Raw genomic sequence first — 16,441 nt, 5'->3', positions numbered from 1 at the left:
GACGTATTAGTGAGAGGCAGCACGGTTTTGTGAAGGGGAGGTCGTGTCTCACTAACTTGATAGAGTTTTTCGAGGAGGTCACTAAGATGATTGATGCAGGTAGGGCAGTGGATGTTGTCTATATGGACTTCAGTAAGGCCTTTGACAAGGTCCCTCATGGTAGACTAGTACAAAAGGTGAAGTCACACGGGATCAGAGGTGAGCTGGCAAGGTGGATACACAACTGGCTAGGCCATAGAAGGCAGAGAGTAGCAATGGAAGGATGCTTTTCTAATTGGAGGGCTGTGACCAGTGGTGTTCCACAGGGATCAGTGCTGGGGCCTTTGCTCTTTGTAGTATATATAAATGATTTGGAGGAAAATGTAACTGGTCTGATTAGTAAGTTTGCAGACGACACAAAGGTTGGTGGAATTGTGGATAGCGATGAGGACTGTCGGAGGATACAGCAGGATTTAGATTGTTTGGAGACTTGGGCGGAGAGATGGCAGATGGAGTTTAATCCGGACAAATGTGAGGTAATGCATTTTGGAAGGTCTAATGCAGGTAGGGAATATACGGTGAATGGTAGAACCCTCAAGAGTATTGAAAGTCAAAGAGATCTAGGAGTACAGGTCCACAGGTCACTGAAAGGGGCAACACAGGTGGAGAAGGTAGTCAAGAAGGCATACGGCATGCTTGCCTTCATTGGCCGGGGCATTGAGTATAAGAATTGGCAAGTCACGTTGCAGCTGTATAGAACCTTAGTTAGGCCACACTTGGAGTATAGTGTTCAATTCTGGTCGCCACACTACCAGAAGGATGTGGAGGCTTTAGAGAGGGTGCAGAAGAGATTTACCAGAATGTTGCCTGGTATGGAGGGCATTAGCTATGAGGAGCGGTTGAATAAACTCGGTTTGTTCTCACTGGAACGAAGGAGGTTGAGGGGAGACCTGATAGAGGTATACAAAATTATGAGGGGCATAGACAGAGTGGATAGTCAGAGGCTTTTCCCCAGGGTAGATGGGTCAATTACTAGGGGGCATAGGTTTAAGGTGAGAGGGGCAAGGTTTAGAGTAGATGTACGAGGCAAGTTTTTTACGCAGAGGGTAGTGGGTGCCTGGAACTCGCTACCGGAGGAGGTGGTGGAAGCAGGGACGATAGCGACATTTAAGGGGCATCTTGACAAATACATGAATAGGATGGGAATAGAGGGATACGGACCCAGGAAGTGTAGAAGATTGTAGTTTAGTCGGGCAGCATGGTCGGCACGGGCTTGGAGGGCTGAAGGGCCTGTTCCTGTGCTGTACATTTCTTTGTTCTTTGTTCTTTGTTTGTAGACCATGAGCTTAGCGTCTGGTCTGAGGCCCTGGTTTTCAAACACTCTCTTTCTCAGACAACCTCAGATTGCGCTGCCACACTCAAGGCAGTGTTAAATCTCACTGGCAATATCTGTCCTTGTTGACAGTAGGCTCCCAGGGTATGGATCGTCACCCACCTTGTTGTGGATTTTGATAACCATGGCGGGGGGGGGGGGGGGGGGGCTTGTTGGTAGAGGACTTCCGTCTTACAGATGATTCGTGTAAGGCCCATTCTCTTTTATGCTTCAGTGAAGCTGTTGACAATGGCTTGGAGCTCGCATACTATAGTTCAATGACAGAGGATAGGATGATGTAGAGATGTCAGCGTTTGACTGGGGTGAGCACAGTAAGAAGTCTTACAACAGGTTTGTTTCGAATCACTAGCTTTCGGAGCACTGCTCCTTCCTCGGGTGAATGAAGAGGTGGGTTCCAGAAACATATACATATGTAGACAAAGTCAAAGATGCAAGACGATACTTTGAATGGAGTCTTTGCAGGTAATTAAGCCTGCAGGTCCAGACAGAGCAACTGGAGAGAGGGATTATCACATCTTAAAGAGGTGTGAATTGTCTCAAGCCAGGACAGTTGGTGGGGGGCGAATGTAATGCGACACGAATCCAAGGTCCCGGTTGAGGCCGTACTCACGTGTGCGGAACTTGGCTGTCAGTTTCTGCTCGGCGATTCTGCGTTGTCATGCGTCCTGTGGGCAGCCTTGGAGAACGCTTACCCGAAGATCAGAGGCTGAATGCCCTTGACTGCTGAAGTGTTCCCCGACTGGAAGGGAACATTCCTGCCTGGCAATTGTCGCACGATGTCTGTTCATCCGTTGTCGCAGCGTCTACATGGTCTCGCCAATGTACCACGCTTCGGGACATCCTTTCCTGCAGTGTATGAGGTAGACAACGTTGGCTGAGTCGCACAAGTATGTACCACGTACCTGGTGGGTGGTGTTCTCACGTGTAATGGTGGTATCCATGTCGATGATCTGGCACGTCTTGCAGAGATTGCCATGACCGGGTTGTGTGGTGTCGTGGTCGCTGTTCTGAAGGCTGGGTAGTTTGTTGCAAACAATGGTTCGTTTGAGGTTGCGCGGTTGTTTGAAGGCAAGTAGTGGGGATGTGGGGATGACCTTGGCAAGATTTTCGTCTTCATCGATGACGTGTTGAACGCTGCGAAGAAGATGTCATAGTTTCTCCGCTCCGGGGAAGTACTGGACGACGAAGGGTATTCTGTCGGTTGTGTCCCATGTTTGTCTTCTGAGGAGGTTGGTGCGTTTTTTTTGCTGTGGCGCGTTGGAACTGTCGATCGATGAGTCGAGCAGATGGGGTGACCTCGGACTCGGCCTGCAGGCGGCCGAGGTTAAACAGATTCCCGTTTGATGTGTAGTTTAGCTCCACTTCAGCAGGGAGCTTGCTTCGGGCAAGGTGGAGCATTGCAGCAAGGAAGATCGAGAAGAGATTTGTTGCGATGACACGGATTTGCTTGACCCCAGTCCAGATGTGAATTGGGTCTGTGGTGGATCCGTTGGTCAGGATCATGGCTTGCTTGTCATCGTGGAGAGGGCGGAGAATGTTTACCAACTTTTAGGGGCAGCCGAAAAGGAGGAGGATGCGCCATAATCCCTTGTTAACAATGTCGAAGCCATTTGTGAGGTCAAAGAAGGCCATGTACAAGGGTTGCTGGTGTTCCCACTAGTTCTCTTGCAGTTGCCATGCGATGAAGATTGTGTCCATTGTGCCCCTTAGTGGAAGAATACACGTTGCAATTCTGGGAGGAGTCATAGTCATAGAGAGTTACAGCACAGAAATAGGTCCTTCTGCCCACTGTGCTGTGCCGGCCATCAAGCACCTCTCTATTCTAATCCCATTTCCCAGCACCTGGTCCGTAGTCTCGTTTGCTATGGAGTTTCAATCGCTTAGCTAAATGCTTCTTAAATGTTGTGAGGGTTCCTGCCTCCACCATCCTTTCAGGCAGCGAGTCCCAGATTCCCACCGCCCTCTGGATGAAAACATTTTTCCTCAAATCCCCTCTAAACCTCCTGCCCCTTAACTTAAATCTAAGTCCCCTGGTTACCGATCCCTCAACCAAGGGGAAAAGTTTCTTCCTAGCTATATGCCTCATTAATTTGTTCACCTCAATCAGGTCCCCCCTCAACCTTCTCTACTCCAAGGAAAACAACCCCCAGCCTAACCAGCCTCTCTTCACAGCTGAAACACTCCAGCCCAGGCAACGCCCTGGTGAATCTCCTCTGCACCCTCTCCAGTGCAATCACATCCTTCCTCTCGTGTGGTGACCAAGGCCAGGATTCTCCCCTACCCGGCGGGGCGGGAGGTCCCGGCGGGATGGAGTGGCGGGAACCACTCCGGCGTTGGGCCGCCCCAAAGGTGCAAAATCCACATCTTTAGGGGCCAAGCCCTCACCTTGAGGGGCTAGGCCCGCGCCGGAGTGGTTGGCGCGCCGCCAGCCGGGGGGAAAGGCCTTTGGCGCCACACCAGCCGGGGCCGAAGGGACTCCGCCGGCCGGCTGAAGTCCGCGCATGCGTGGGAGCGTCAGCGGCTGCTGGCGTCATCCCCGCACATGCACAGGGAGGGTCACCTACGCGTCGGCCATTGCGGAGACCTACACGGCCGACGCGTAGTAAAAGAGTGCTCCCACAGCGCTCCCGCGGATCGGTGGGCTCCGATCGCGGGCCAGGCCACTGTGGGGGCAACCCCCCCCGGGCCAGATCGCCCCACACACCCCCAGGATCCCGGAGCCCGCCCGTGCCGCAGCCCCGCCGGTAAGAGAGGTGGTTTAATTCCCGCCGGTGGGACTGGCATGACAGCAGAGGGACTTCGGCCCATTGCGGGCTGGAGAATAGCCGGGGGGGGGGGCCCGCCGACCGGTGCGGCGCGGTTCCCGCCCCCGCCAAATCTCTGGCGCCGGAGAATTCGGCGGCCGGCAGGGGGAGGATTCACGCCGCCCCCGGCGATTCTCCGACCCGGTGGGGAGTCGGAGAATCCCGCCCCAGAACTGAAAACAGTACTCTAGCTATGGCCTAATGAGCATTTTCTACAGATCCATCATAACCTCCCTGCTCTTATATTCTATGCCAGTATTTTTTTTTAGAAAACATTTTATTGAGGCATTTATAATTTTAACATTTTCACATTTTAAACAACAGAGATCCAACACACGCAAAAAACCCACAATAACATGCCCAACTCCCCCTAGCCCTAAACCCCAACTACCCATACATTAGATTTCCTGCCCTTGATCGTCACTTCCATGCCTCCCCTTTTCCCCCACCCCCCTCCCTGCTGATGGTCAATTCTCCTTGAAGAAGTCGATGAATGGTTGCCATCTCCGAGCAAACCTCTGTAATTAACCCCTTAAGGCGAACTTAATTTTCTCTAGCCCAAGAAATCCTGCCATGTCACTGACCCAAACCCCTGACTTTGGAGGTTCCGAGTCCCTCCATCGCAGCAAATTCCGTCTCCGGGCTACCAGGGAGGCAAAGGCCAAAAAGTCGGCCTCGCTTCCCCCCCTGGGCTCCTGGATCCTCCGACACCCCAAATATTGCCACCTCTAGACTCAGAGTCACCCTCCCTTCCAAGACCTCTGACATGACATCTGAAAATCCCTGCCAGAATCCCTCAGCATTGGACATGCCCAAAACATAGGTACATGATTCGCCAGACTTCCCCCACACCTGACCTCCACCACCTCAAAAAGCCTACTCATCTGGGCCACAGTCATATGAGCCCTGTGAGCCACCTTGAACTGCATCAGGCTGAGCCTGGCACACGACGAGGAAGCATTGAGTCTCCTCGGGGCCTCCTCCCATAACCCGACTTGGGAGTGTTGGGAGTGGAGTGTGTATATGCGGCTACAGCTTGACAGCCTCTCAGGTATCAATCCCGACCCCAGTGAATCCGACACCATTTTCCAATGGAATCAATTGCATTCCACATGGCGCCGGTGCTCGCCCCTCATCAGTCGCTGAATCAGTCCAGGTGCAGCGGCAGTTTTGCTGTTGTAGAACTCCACGAATCCTGCCTCCGTGTCAACACTTGGTCTCAGGAACAGAGAATCTGTCCACGCCTCTTTTCAGCCTGTGAGATTTCCAGCCTCCAAAGACGTTTCAAGCCTGTTTTCCTTTGCTTCTTTCTTTTCCTACTAGCACTGCACTTATCTAATTTGTTTTACCATCCTGATGAAGCATTAACTCTGTTTCTCTCCACAGATGCCAGCAGAACTGCTGAGTATTTTGCAGTTTCTGTTTTAATTTCTCATAAATTGCAGTTCGTTCTGCAGCCAAGAACCACCAGAATTATACAAAGAATAAAAACAAAAATAAGACCAGCACAGGAACAGGCCCTTCGACCCGCCAAGCCTGCGCCGACCATGCTGCCTGTCCAACCTAAAACCTTCTACACTTCCTGGGTCCGTATCCCTCTATTCCCATCCTATTCATGTATTTCTCAAGACACCCCTTAAATGTCACTATCGTACCTGATTCCACCACCTCCTTCGGCAGCGAGTTCCAGGCACCCCCTACCCTCTGTGTAAAAAAACTTCCCTCACACGTTTCCTCTAAACTTTGCCCCTCGCACCTTAAACCGATGTCCCCATGTAATTAACTCTTACACCCTGGGAAAAAGCCTCTGACTATCCACTCTGTCTATGCCCCTCATAGGTTTGTAAACTTCTATCAGGTCGCCCCTCAACCTCCTTCGTTCCAGTGAGAACAAACCGAGTTTATTCAACCGCTCCTCATAGCTAATGCCCTCCATACCAGGCAACATTCTGGTAAATCTCTTCTGCACCCTCTCTAAAGCCTCCACATCCTTCTGGTAGTGTGGCGACCAGAATTGAACACTATACTCCAAATGTGGCCGAACAAAGGTTCTCTAAAGCTCCAACATGACTTGCCAATTCTTATACTCAATGCCCCGGCCAATGAAGGCAAGCATGCCGTATGCCTTCTTGACCATCCACCTGCGTTGCCACTTTCAGTGACCTGTGGACATGTACACCCAGGTCCCTCTGCCTATCAATACTCTGTTCTGCCATTTACTCTTTATTTCCCCCATGCATTAAACACCATGGGCGGGATGGCCGGCGCCGGCGCCAAACACAACGCAAAACACTCCGGCGTCGGGTCTCCCGGAACATCGCGAATTCTCCGGCCGGGAATGGGCTAGCAGCAGCGTGACGCCATTCGCGATGGCATAACCCGTTACGGCATCGCAGCACAAAAGACGGAGACCCATAAAATGGCCGCCCGCCGCGCAGCTCCGAGATTCCAGGAGCGCGACATTGAGGCACTCCTGGACGCAGTGGAGCAGAGGAGGGAGTCCCTGCACCCCAGACACGGCCACAGGGTCACGCCTTATCCGGCGCCTGTGGAGGGTGGTGGCAGAGGCCGTCAGCGCCGTGGCCATAACAGCCAGGACAGGCGTCCAGTGCCACAAAAAAGTCAATGACCTTGTCAGGGCAGCCAGGGTGAGTACCCCCCCCCCCCCCACCCCCGAGGGGCGGCACAGCCCCAGGTGCAACCGACATGGCTGCACCCACCCATGCAGGCTGCAGTGGCAGGATGGGTTGTGAACCTCTGCCAACATACACACAACCGCTGGTCCGCATGTAAACATCTGCCGAACACTGTTGCCCTTTATCCCTGCCACCCTCCCGCCCCCCACAGGAGAAGCGCGCTCACAACAACCGGCAGCATGAGAGGACCGGAGGGTTCCACCCGAATTGCGACCACTCACCGTTCATGAAGAGAGGGCGCAGAATCTTGCAGGCGGACCCAAGGACCGGCAGGTTGCAGATGCAGAGGTCGGGGGCGCACCACCAAGTGAGACCCCCCACTACCTATCCCCCCTTCCCCATCCCCCTTCCCCCATATATCCCCTATCCCCATATCCCCCCTTTCCCAATATCCCCTCTTCACCCATATCCCCCTTCTCCCATAGCCCTCCTTCACCCATATCTCCCTTTCCCCATATCCCCCCTTCCTCCGTATCCCCCTTCCCCCATATCCCCATTCCCCCATGTCCCCCCTTCCCTCATATCCCCCTTCACCTATATCCCCCCTTTCCCCTTATCCCTCCTTCCCCCATATTCCCCTTCCCCCATATCCCCTCTTCACCCATATCCCCCCTTCCCCCATGTCCCCCCTTCACCCATATTCCCCTTCCCCATATCCCCCTTTCATCCATATCCCCCTTTCCCACTATCCCCCCTCCCTCCATATCCCCTTCCCCATATCCCCCTTCCCCCATATCCCCTCTTCACCCATATCCCCCCTTTCCCCATATCCCCCTTCCTCCATATCCCCCTTCCCCCATGTCCCCTTCCCCCATATCCCCCCTTCACCCATATCCCCCCTGCCCCATGTCCCCCCTTCACCCATATTCCCCCTTCACCCATATCCTCCTTTCCCCATATCCCCCCTTCCTGATATCCCCCCTTCCCCATATCCCCCTTAACCCATATCCCCCCCTTAACCCATATCCCCTTCCCCATATCCCCCTTCCCCATATCCCCCCTTCCCCCATACCCCCCCTTCCCCATAGCCTCCCTTCCCCCATATCCCTCCTTCCCCATATCACCCCTTCCCCCATATCCCCCTTCCCCCATATCCCCTTCCCCATATCCCCCCTTTCCCCATATCCCCCCTTCCCCATATCCCCCCTTTCCCCATCCCCCTTTCCCCAATATCCCCCTTCCCCCATATCCCCCCTTTCCCCCATCCCTATATTCCCCTTCCCCATATCCCTCCTTTCCCCATATCCCCCCTTCCCCCATATCCCCTTTCCCCATCCCCCATATCCCCTTCTCCCATATCCCCATTTCCCCATCCCCCATATCCCCCTTCACCATACCCCCTTCCCCCATATCCCCCTTCCCCATATCCCCCCTTTCCCCATATCCCCCCTTACCCCCATATACCCCCTTTCCCCATCCCCATATCCCCCTTCCCCATATTCCCCTCCTCCCGTATCCCCCATATCCTCCCTTTCCCCCATATCCCCTTCACCCATATCCACCCTTTCCCCCATATCCCCCTTCCCCCATATCCCCCTTTCCCCCATATCCCCCTTTCCCCCATATCCCCCTTCCCCCATATCCCTCCTTCCCACATATCCCCCCTTCCCCCATATCCCCCCATCCCCCATATCCCCCCATCCCCCATATCCCCCCTACCCCCATATCCGTGCTTCCTCCTTATCCCCATATCCCCCATCTACCCCTTTCCCCATATCCACCCTTCTCCCATATCCCCCCTACCCTATATCCCCCCTTTCCCCATCCCCATATCCTCCCCTTCCCCCATATCCCCCCTTATCCCATATCCCCACTTTCCCCATATCCCCCCTTCCCCCTATCCTCCCTTCCCCCATATCCCCCCTTTCCCCATCCCCCATATTCCCCTTCTCCCATATCCCCCCTTTCCCCCATATCCCCCATATCCCCCTTCCCCACCCCCCTTACCCCATATCCCCCCTTCCCCCACAAACAGGACCCACCCACCCAGGACACTGACGCCCAGGACACAGATGCACACGACACCCACACACAGGGGACGGATGGACAGGAATCACCACTCCGGGGGACCCCAGACATCGGGTCGGATGAGGAGCACGACACTATGCCACTGCTCTCTCCTACACCCTCCACCATCGCAGAGACACTCACATCGGTTGGGCACTTTAGCGATGAGGCATCTAGGACACTAACTGGTGTGCACAACACAGCCGTCCCAGTACAGCAGGTGGAGGCGAATGCCAGTGTTTGTGTGAGGGGCGATAGAAGGTCGGCCTCAGGTGAGTGTGCCACCCCCCTACCCCCGGGTCGCCCTCGCCATACCCCCGGGCAGACGACGGGACCATGCGCTGCAGTGTCCAGACCGCATGCAGGGACGGTCCGGGTGGAGGGTGGGCTGTGCCATGAGCCAGACATTGTCTAACGATGTAGAGCCCAGAGCTCATCGCAGAGCGGGTTGTCATCATCCTCCATGGCCTGCAATAGACCCGCTTCCACTGGCGAGCGCGTGAGCCCTGCCCGTAGTGCCGCAGGTGGATGTGCAATGGAGGGGTGGTGTGCATGGGGGTTGGGTGAAGGTGGTTGGTGTTGGGTGGGTGGGGTGTGGGTGGGTGGGGGGTAAGGGTGGTCGTCTGGAGCCGTAGTGTGCAGTCTGTATCCATACTCGGCGATTCCCACGCCCACCTAGTCCGTGAACCGGGCAGCTATCAGCCTGTCCCATGCCCGCTGGCCCAGCCAGTAACGGTGGGCAGCCTCCAGTCCATGTCCAGCCCATCTGTCCTGAACATTGCCCCCATCCTCCTCATATGGGGAGGCCTGCACGTCGTCTTGCTGCTTCTCCCCTTCCCCCTCCTCTGCCTGCAGCACATCGCCCCTCCACTGGACTATGTTGTGCAGGACGTAGCAGACCACAACGATGTGGCCGATCCTATCTGACGGGTACTGAAGGCCCCTCCAGAGTGGTCCAGCACCTGAAGCGCATCTTCAATAGCCCAAAGCACCTCTCTATCACACCCCTGGTCGCTGCATGGGCATCGTTGTAGCAGTTCTTTGTGTCAGTCTGTGGCCTCCGTATAGGCGTCATCAGCCACGACTGCACCGGGTAATCCCTGTCGCCCAGCAACCAGCGCCTCAGCCGGGGGGGGGGGGCCGTCCCTCGAACATGGTGGTGATGAAAGAATGCGCCGATACGAATGAGTCATGTACACCGCCCGGGTATCGGGCGCAGACGTGTAGGATCCTCGTGGTGGTCACAGACCACCTGCACTTTCATGGAATAGGTCCCCTTCCTATTCGTGAACACGGCCTTGTTATCCGCAGGTGGCCGCACGGCGACGTGCATCCCATCAATCGCCCTCTGGACCATGGGCATCCTGGCCACGGCAGCGAAGCCCACTGCCCGGGCATCCTGGCTGGCCCGGCCCACAGGGAACTGGATGTAGCGGTCCGCAATGGCATACAGGGCGTCTGTCACTGCCCGGATGCACCGGTACACAGATGCCTGCGAGATGCCGGACAGGTCCCCACTCGGCGTCTGGAATGACCCCGTGGCATAAAAGTTCAGGGCACCGTAACCTAGACGGCCTCAGGGAGAAGGTGTCCTCCCCCAGTGCCACGCGGTGCCAGGTGTGCCATCAGGTGGCAGATATGGGCAACAGTTTCCCGGCTCATCCGGAGTCTCCTCCTGCATGCCCGGTCCGTGAGGTCCTGGTGCGACAAGCGGGGCCGGTACACACGGGGCCTCATCGGTCGTCTCCGTCGCCGTGGCACCACCTCCTCGTCCTGTTGGGCGGGCAGCCCTCCAGCCTGGGCGGCTGCCACCTGCCTCCCTGAGGCACGCTCCTCTGCGGCAGCCTCCGCCACCTCCCTGGCACGCTCCTGCTCCAGCACCCCCAGGGCAACATGTAGAAGTCCGGCTCCCGCCACGGTGGCCAACATTGCTGGGTGATGCCCAAACATAACGGCCTGCAGGGGGTGGGGGTGGGGATAGACGACATGTCATCATTGCCCGTAACCCCCGCCCCACAACCAGGAGCCATGGGCTGCATGGTAGCGACTGTTGCCAGCTGGCACCTGGCCAGGTGAACACCCCCCCCCCCCCCCCACCTCCCCGGCACGCACACGCACCCTCCCCAAACTCCCCCCCTCCTCCCTGGCACACACCCTCCTGAACCCCTCCCACGCCCTCCTCCACGGCATGCACTGTCCCCAGCCCCTCCCCCTTTGCTCCCCCCCTCCCCAGCCCCTTCCTCCCCCCGGCATGCACACTCCAACGGCTCCTGTGACTCCCCCCCCCCCCCCACCAACTGCGGCCAGGCCGTGCCCTCTCCGGCGGCCACCCAACGCCGACCCCTACCTCCACGCTGGCTGGCGTCAACCAGCATGGCCGGTTGACGCCGTTAAATAGGTGGTTCGATTTACGCCGGCGTGACCATGGGGCCCAATTCTCCGGGCCGGGCCGGGGGCCCATTGCGTCGCGCTGGTCCTTACCAGTCTGCGAGGCGCGCGGCACGATCCATGTCGCTGGGATTTTTGGGGGGCTGGAGAATATCGTGGGGGGCGGCGGGGCGGGATTTACGCCGCCACCCGCCGATTCTCTGACCTGGCGGGGGGTCAGAGAATCCTGCCCCATATGTCAACTCTCCGCCCAAGTCTCCAACCGATCTCTCTCCTGCTGTATCCTCTGACAATCCTCATCGCTATCCGCAATTCCAACAAACCTTGTGTTGTCCACAAATTTACTAATCAGACCAGTTACATTTTCCTCCAAATCATTTATATATACTACAAAGAGCAAAGGTCCCAGCACTGATCCCTGCAGAACTCCACTAGTCACAGTCCTCCATTCAGAAAAGCACCCTTCCATTGCTACCCTCTGTCTTCTGTGACCGAGCCAGTTATATATCCATCTTGCCAGATCCCGTGTGACTTCACCTTCTGTACCAGTCTGCCATGAGGGACCTCGTAAAAGGCCTTACTGAAGTCCATGTGGACAACATCCACTGCCCTACCTTCGTCAATCACCTTTGTCACTTCCTGGGAAATCTCGATCAGGTTAGTGAGACACGACCTCCCTTTCACAAAACCATGCTGCCTCTTGCTATTATGTCCACTTATTTCCAAATGGGAGTAAATCCTGTCTCGAAGAATCCTTTCCAATAATTTCCCTACATTGAGTATACAATGGAATTTATAATTGAAACTGTATGAATTCCGAGAGAAATTGTTACACATAAATCCTGCCCCGTAGTAGAGCAAAGATGCTGACATTTTAGGCCCATGTGGCAAAACCGTTTGATAAAAATTGTTTTCACATTTTTAGGTAGATATATCAGACCAGATTTAAACTTTCCATCCAGTATTCCACGGAGGGTCGGTGGGATCAAGGATTATGAATATGATGCTCCCTTATCATCCTGTGGGATATTCCAGTCTCGACTAATGGGTAAGTTTCAGATGCTTCCATTCATAGATTTCAGGATCAGGCAGTTTTGGCTCAGTCATACACAGTGAACTTTATTGACAGCTGCAGATGACAAGGTTCAGGACAAGAATTGTTTTGCGTTAATGTTATTTTCATAAATCACCAACTGTGGACACTATCTGTAATATTCCTGTAAAATCATTCTGAGGACGGAAAAGCAGATCCTAAATCTATCTGGCATTTGGCATCGGAAAGGGAAAGTGTCGATCCCATCTCCTGGGAAACTGATCCTAAACCACAAATGGCTGAATTTAATTCTGTGATTGACTGAGTCTTATTTTAGTGATTGTGTCGACTCGAACCAAATGTTGTGAGGATTACACGATGAATGGTAGGATTGGGCTTTGACTCGAATTGTGAATGTCACCCAGATTGAGAACTGACTATTACGATCCCGGACCAGACCTCAACAATGGCTGGATACCGGACAGAAACCCCAATATTTAATTTAATTTGTAAGACTGTGAGGAAAGAATATTTCACTCCAGGAGTGATTTCATGCACAAATAGGGATATGGTAAATTAAAACAAACTTTATTCACACAGTATTGCTAAATTTAACATCATAAAGGGAAATAGCTTTCAATTACCAGTTAAACAACGTTTACCAATACAATGAAACAATCCGAACTGCTATCTTCATCTCCACTCAAACAATACCCACCTCAGGTCAAAATTCACTTTTAAGTACAGTTAGCAGATTCAGGAATACTTGCTGTAAAGAGATGTCTTGGATAAACCACTTTGAGAAAGTGATATCCTTCAAGATCCAGCTGCAGATTCTTGCCGGTCTCAACTGCCAGCCTGAGAAATTGCTCCTGTCCTGTTCACAGGCAAATCTTTAACTCACTGTCTTGAGATCAGCTGCTTCTGGTCTATTCCCAGCCAAATCTTTAACTGAACTGTTCTGAAAGAGACTGCTAGGCCGTCCACAGTCTAACCTCACTGTATTGAGAGAACAGCTTCTTGTCTGTTGACATCCCAATTTAAATCCCAATCCAGTGGGTGACATGGTGACACAGTGGTTAGCAGTGCTGCCTCACAGCGCCAAGGACCCCGGTTCGATTCCAGCCTTAGGTGACTGTCTGTATGGAGGTTTCACGTTCTCCCCGTATCTGCGTGGGTTTCCTCCGGGTGCTCAGGTTTCCTCCCACAGTCCAAAGATGTGCAGCTTAAGTGGGTTGGTCAGCTAAATTGCCCCTTATTGTCCAAAGATATGAAGAGTAGGTGAGATTATGGGGATAAGGTGGGTGAATAGGCCTGGGTAAGGTGCTCTTTCAGAGGACTGGTGTAAACTTGATGGGCCAAATAGCCTCTTTCTGCACTATAGCAATCCTATGGATTCCAAAACTAAACTCAAACTCAAGAAACTGCTGCACCCCTGGCTCCTCTTAATATAAACAAAAGTCCATTAGCCCAAACTTTTAGGATGATTTAATTGCACCTCGGTCTCCAAAATCAGGATTTTTAAAAACATGACTGCAGCAGTCACACACACACGGACCCTGGTTCTTAACCCTTACTGTACAAAATACATATAATACAATATATCTGAAATTCCTACATTCATCACAAGACTAGATCTCCATGTAACAGATTAAAGATCACATTTCAAGTATTTAAAATATTAAAATGATAACCGCACAATAGGTAAAAAGGTATCAGATTCTGAACGAGTAGATTTAAATTTAAATCCTTTCAGCTGTAATTTGTACTCAAACGAGGCACCAGTTTGGTCTAGCATAACCTGAATCAATTCCTCTCTGGCCACAGGAGAGGTGCCAGAGGACTGGAGGATAGCCAATGTGGTGCCATTATTCAAGAAGGGAGGAAGGGATGAACCAGGAAACTACAGGCCAGTCAGTCTAGCCTCAGTGATGGGGAAACTATTAGAAACAATTCTGGGGAACAGAATACATTTTCATTTGGAGAGGCGGGGATTAATCAGGAACAGTCAGCGTGGTTTTGTTAAGGGGAGATCATGTCTGACCTGATTGAATTTTTCGAAGAGGTGACCAAGTGTGTAGATAAGGGAAATGCATTTAACGTAGTCTACTTGGACTTCAGCAAGGCTTTTGATAAGGTCCCATATGGGAGACTGATAGTGAAGGTAAGAGCCCAAGGAAATTTGACAAATTGGCTGAGTGGCAGGAAGCAGAGGGTGATGGTTGGGGCTGTTTTCCTGACTGGAAACTTGAGTCAGAGGGGGTCACCAGGTGCCTGTAATGGCGAAGATGCTCCGATGTTGGACTGATGGGGGGGGGGGTTGAGACCCCCGTTGTTTTTGCTGTGTTTGGCGGAGGGGAGATACTTGTAAGAGGAGTCCTAACATGTACGCGGTGGACCCCGGGTACATTCAGTTTCTGTGTTAATCTGGCACCTTTTAAAGATGGCATCCTGATCAGACCCCACTCGTCAAAGTGACGGTGTGAACCCCATCCACTGATCAGACCCCACTCGTCAAAGTGACGGTGTGAACCCCATCCACTGATTTTTCTTTCTCAGAAATTCTCAACATCTAGAGAGAAAACTGGTCTGTGCAGCTGGAGAGCTACAAGGCCGTTTTCAGTCAAAGCATGAAGAACTACAGTAAGATTCCGCCCCAGGTGTGTAGATGAGGGTAGTGCAGTTGATAATTTGGAGTTGGGGACCAAGTGCAATGTATCCAAGTTTGCAGACGACACTAAGATAAGTGGTAAAGCACAAAGTGCAGATGATACTGGAAGTCTGCAGAGGGATTTGGATAGGCTAAGTGAATGGGCTAGGGTCTGGCAGATGGAATACAATGTTGACAAATGTGAGGTTATCAATTTTGGTAGGAATACCAGCAAAAGGGATTATTATTTAAATGATAAAATATTAAAACATGCTGCTGTGCAGAGGGACCTGGGTGTGCTAGTGCATGAGTCACAAAAAGTTGGTTTACAGGTGCAATAGGTGATTAAGAATGCGAATGGAGTTTTGTCCTTCATTGCTAGAGGGATGGAGGTTAAGACTAGGGAGGTTATGCTGCAATTGTATAAGGTGTTAGTGAGGCCACACCTGGAGTATTGTGTTCAGGTTTCCTTTGAGAAAGGACGTACTGGTGCTGGAGGGTGTGCAGAGGAGATTCACTAGGTTAATCCCAGAGTTGAGGGGGTTGGATTGCGAGGAGAGGTTGCGTAGACTGGGACTGTACTCATTGGAGTTTAGAAGGATGCGGGAGGATCTGATAGAAACATCTAAAATTATGAAGGGAATAGATAAGATAGATGCGGGCAGGTTGTTTCCACTGGCGGGTGAAAGTAGAACTAGGGGGCATAGCTTCAAAATAAGGGTAAGTATAGAATTTTCATAGAATTTACAGTGCAGAAGGAGGCCATTCGGTCCATCGAGTCTGCACCGGCTCTTTGAAAGAGCACCCCACCCAGGCCCACACTTCCACCCTATCCCCATAACCCAGTAACTCGACCCAATACTAAGGGCAATTTTGGACATTAAGGGCAATTTAGCATGGCCAATCTACCTAACCTGCACATCTTTGGACTGTGGGAGGAAACCGGAGCACCCGGAGGAAACCCACGCACACACGGGGAGAACGTGCAGACTCCGCACAGACAGTGACCCAAGCCGGGAATCGAACTTGGGACTCTGGAGCTGTGAAGCAATTGTGCTAACCATCATGCTACCATGCTGCCCTAAGTAGATTTAGGACTGAGTTTAGGAGGAACTTCTTCACCCAAAGGGTTGTGAATCTATGGAATTCCCTGCCCAGTGAAGCAGTAGAGGCTCCTTCATTAAATGTTTTTAAGATAAAGATAGATAGTTTTTTGAAGAATAAAGGGATTAGGGGTTATGGTGTTCGGGCCGGAAAGTGGAGCTGAGTCCACAAAAGATCAGCCATGATCTCACTGAATAGCGGAGCAGACTAAAAAGGCCAGATGACCTACTCCTGCTCCTAGTTCTTATATTCTTATGATGTATTCGACATGGAATTCAGGAAGGCTTTTTGCAAGGTCGCGCATGGGAGACTGATCAAGAAGGTAAGAACCCATGGGATCCACGGTAATTTGGCAAATTGAATCCAAAATTGGCTTAGTGGCAGGAG

General features: G+C 52.7%; 1 protein-coding gene across 1 annotated transcript in view; it reads left to right on the top strand.

Annotated features, from left to right (window-relative positions):
- Nucleotides 1-16,441, top strand: part of LOC140427632 (ubiquitin-associated and SH3 domain-containing protein A-like) — a 348,965-nt gene that overhangs the window by 168,719 nt on the left and 163,805 nt on the right. The window contains 1 exon segment of the mRNA XM_072513054.1: nt 12,193-12,315. Within this exon segment, the coding sequence (XP_072369155.1) occupies nt 12,193-12,315 (123 nt within the window).

This window comes from Scyliorhinus torazame, chromosome 8, assembly GCF_047496885.1.
Source record: "Scyliorhinus torazame isolate Kashiwa2021f chromosome 8, sScyTor2.1, whole genome shotgun sequence".
NCBI classification, from domain to species: domain Eukaryota; kingdom Metazoa; phylum Chordata; class Chondrichthyes; order Carcharhiniformes; family Scyliorhinidae; genus Scyliorhinus; species Scyliorhinus torazame.
This window is presented reverse-complemented; position numbering and strand designations above follow the sequence as displayed.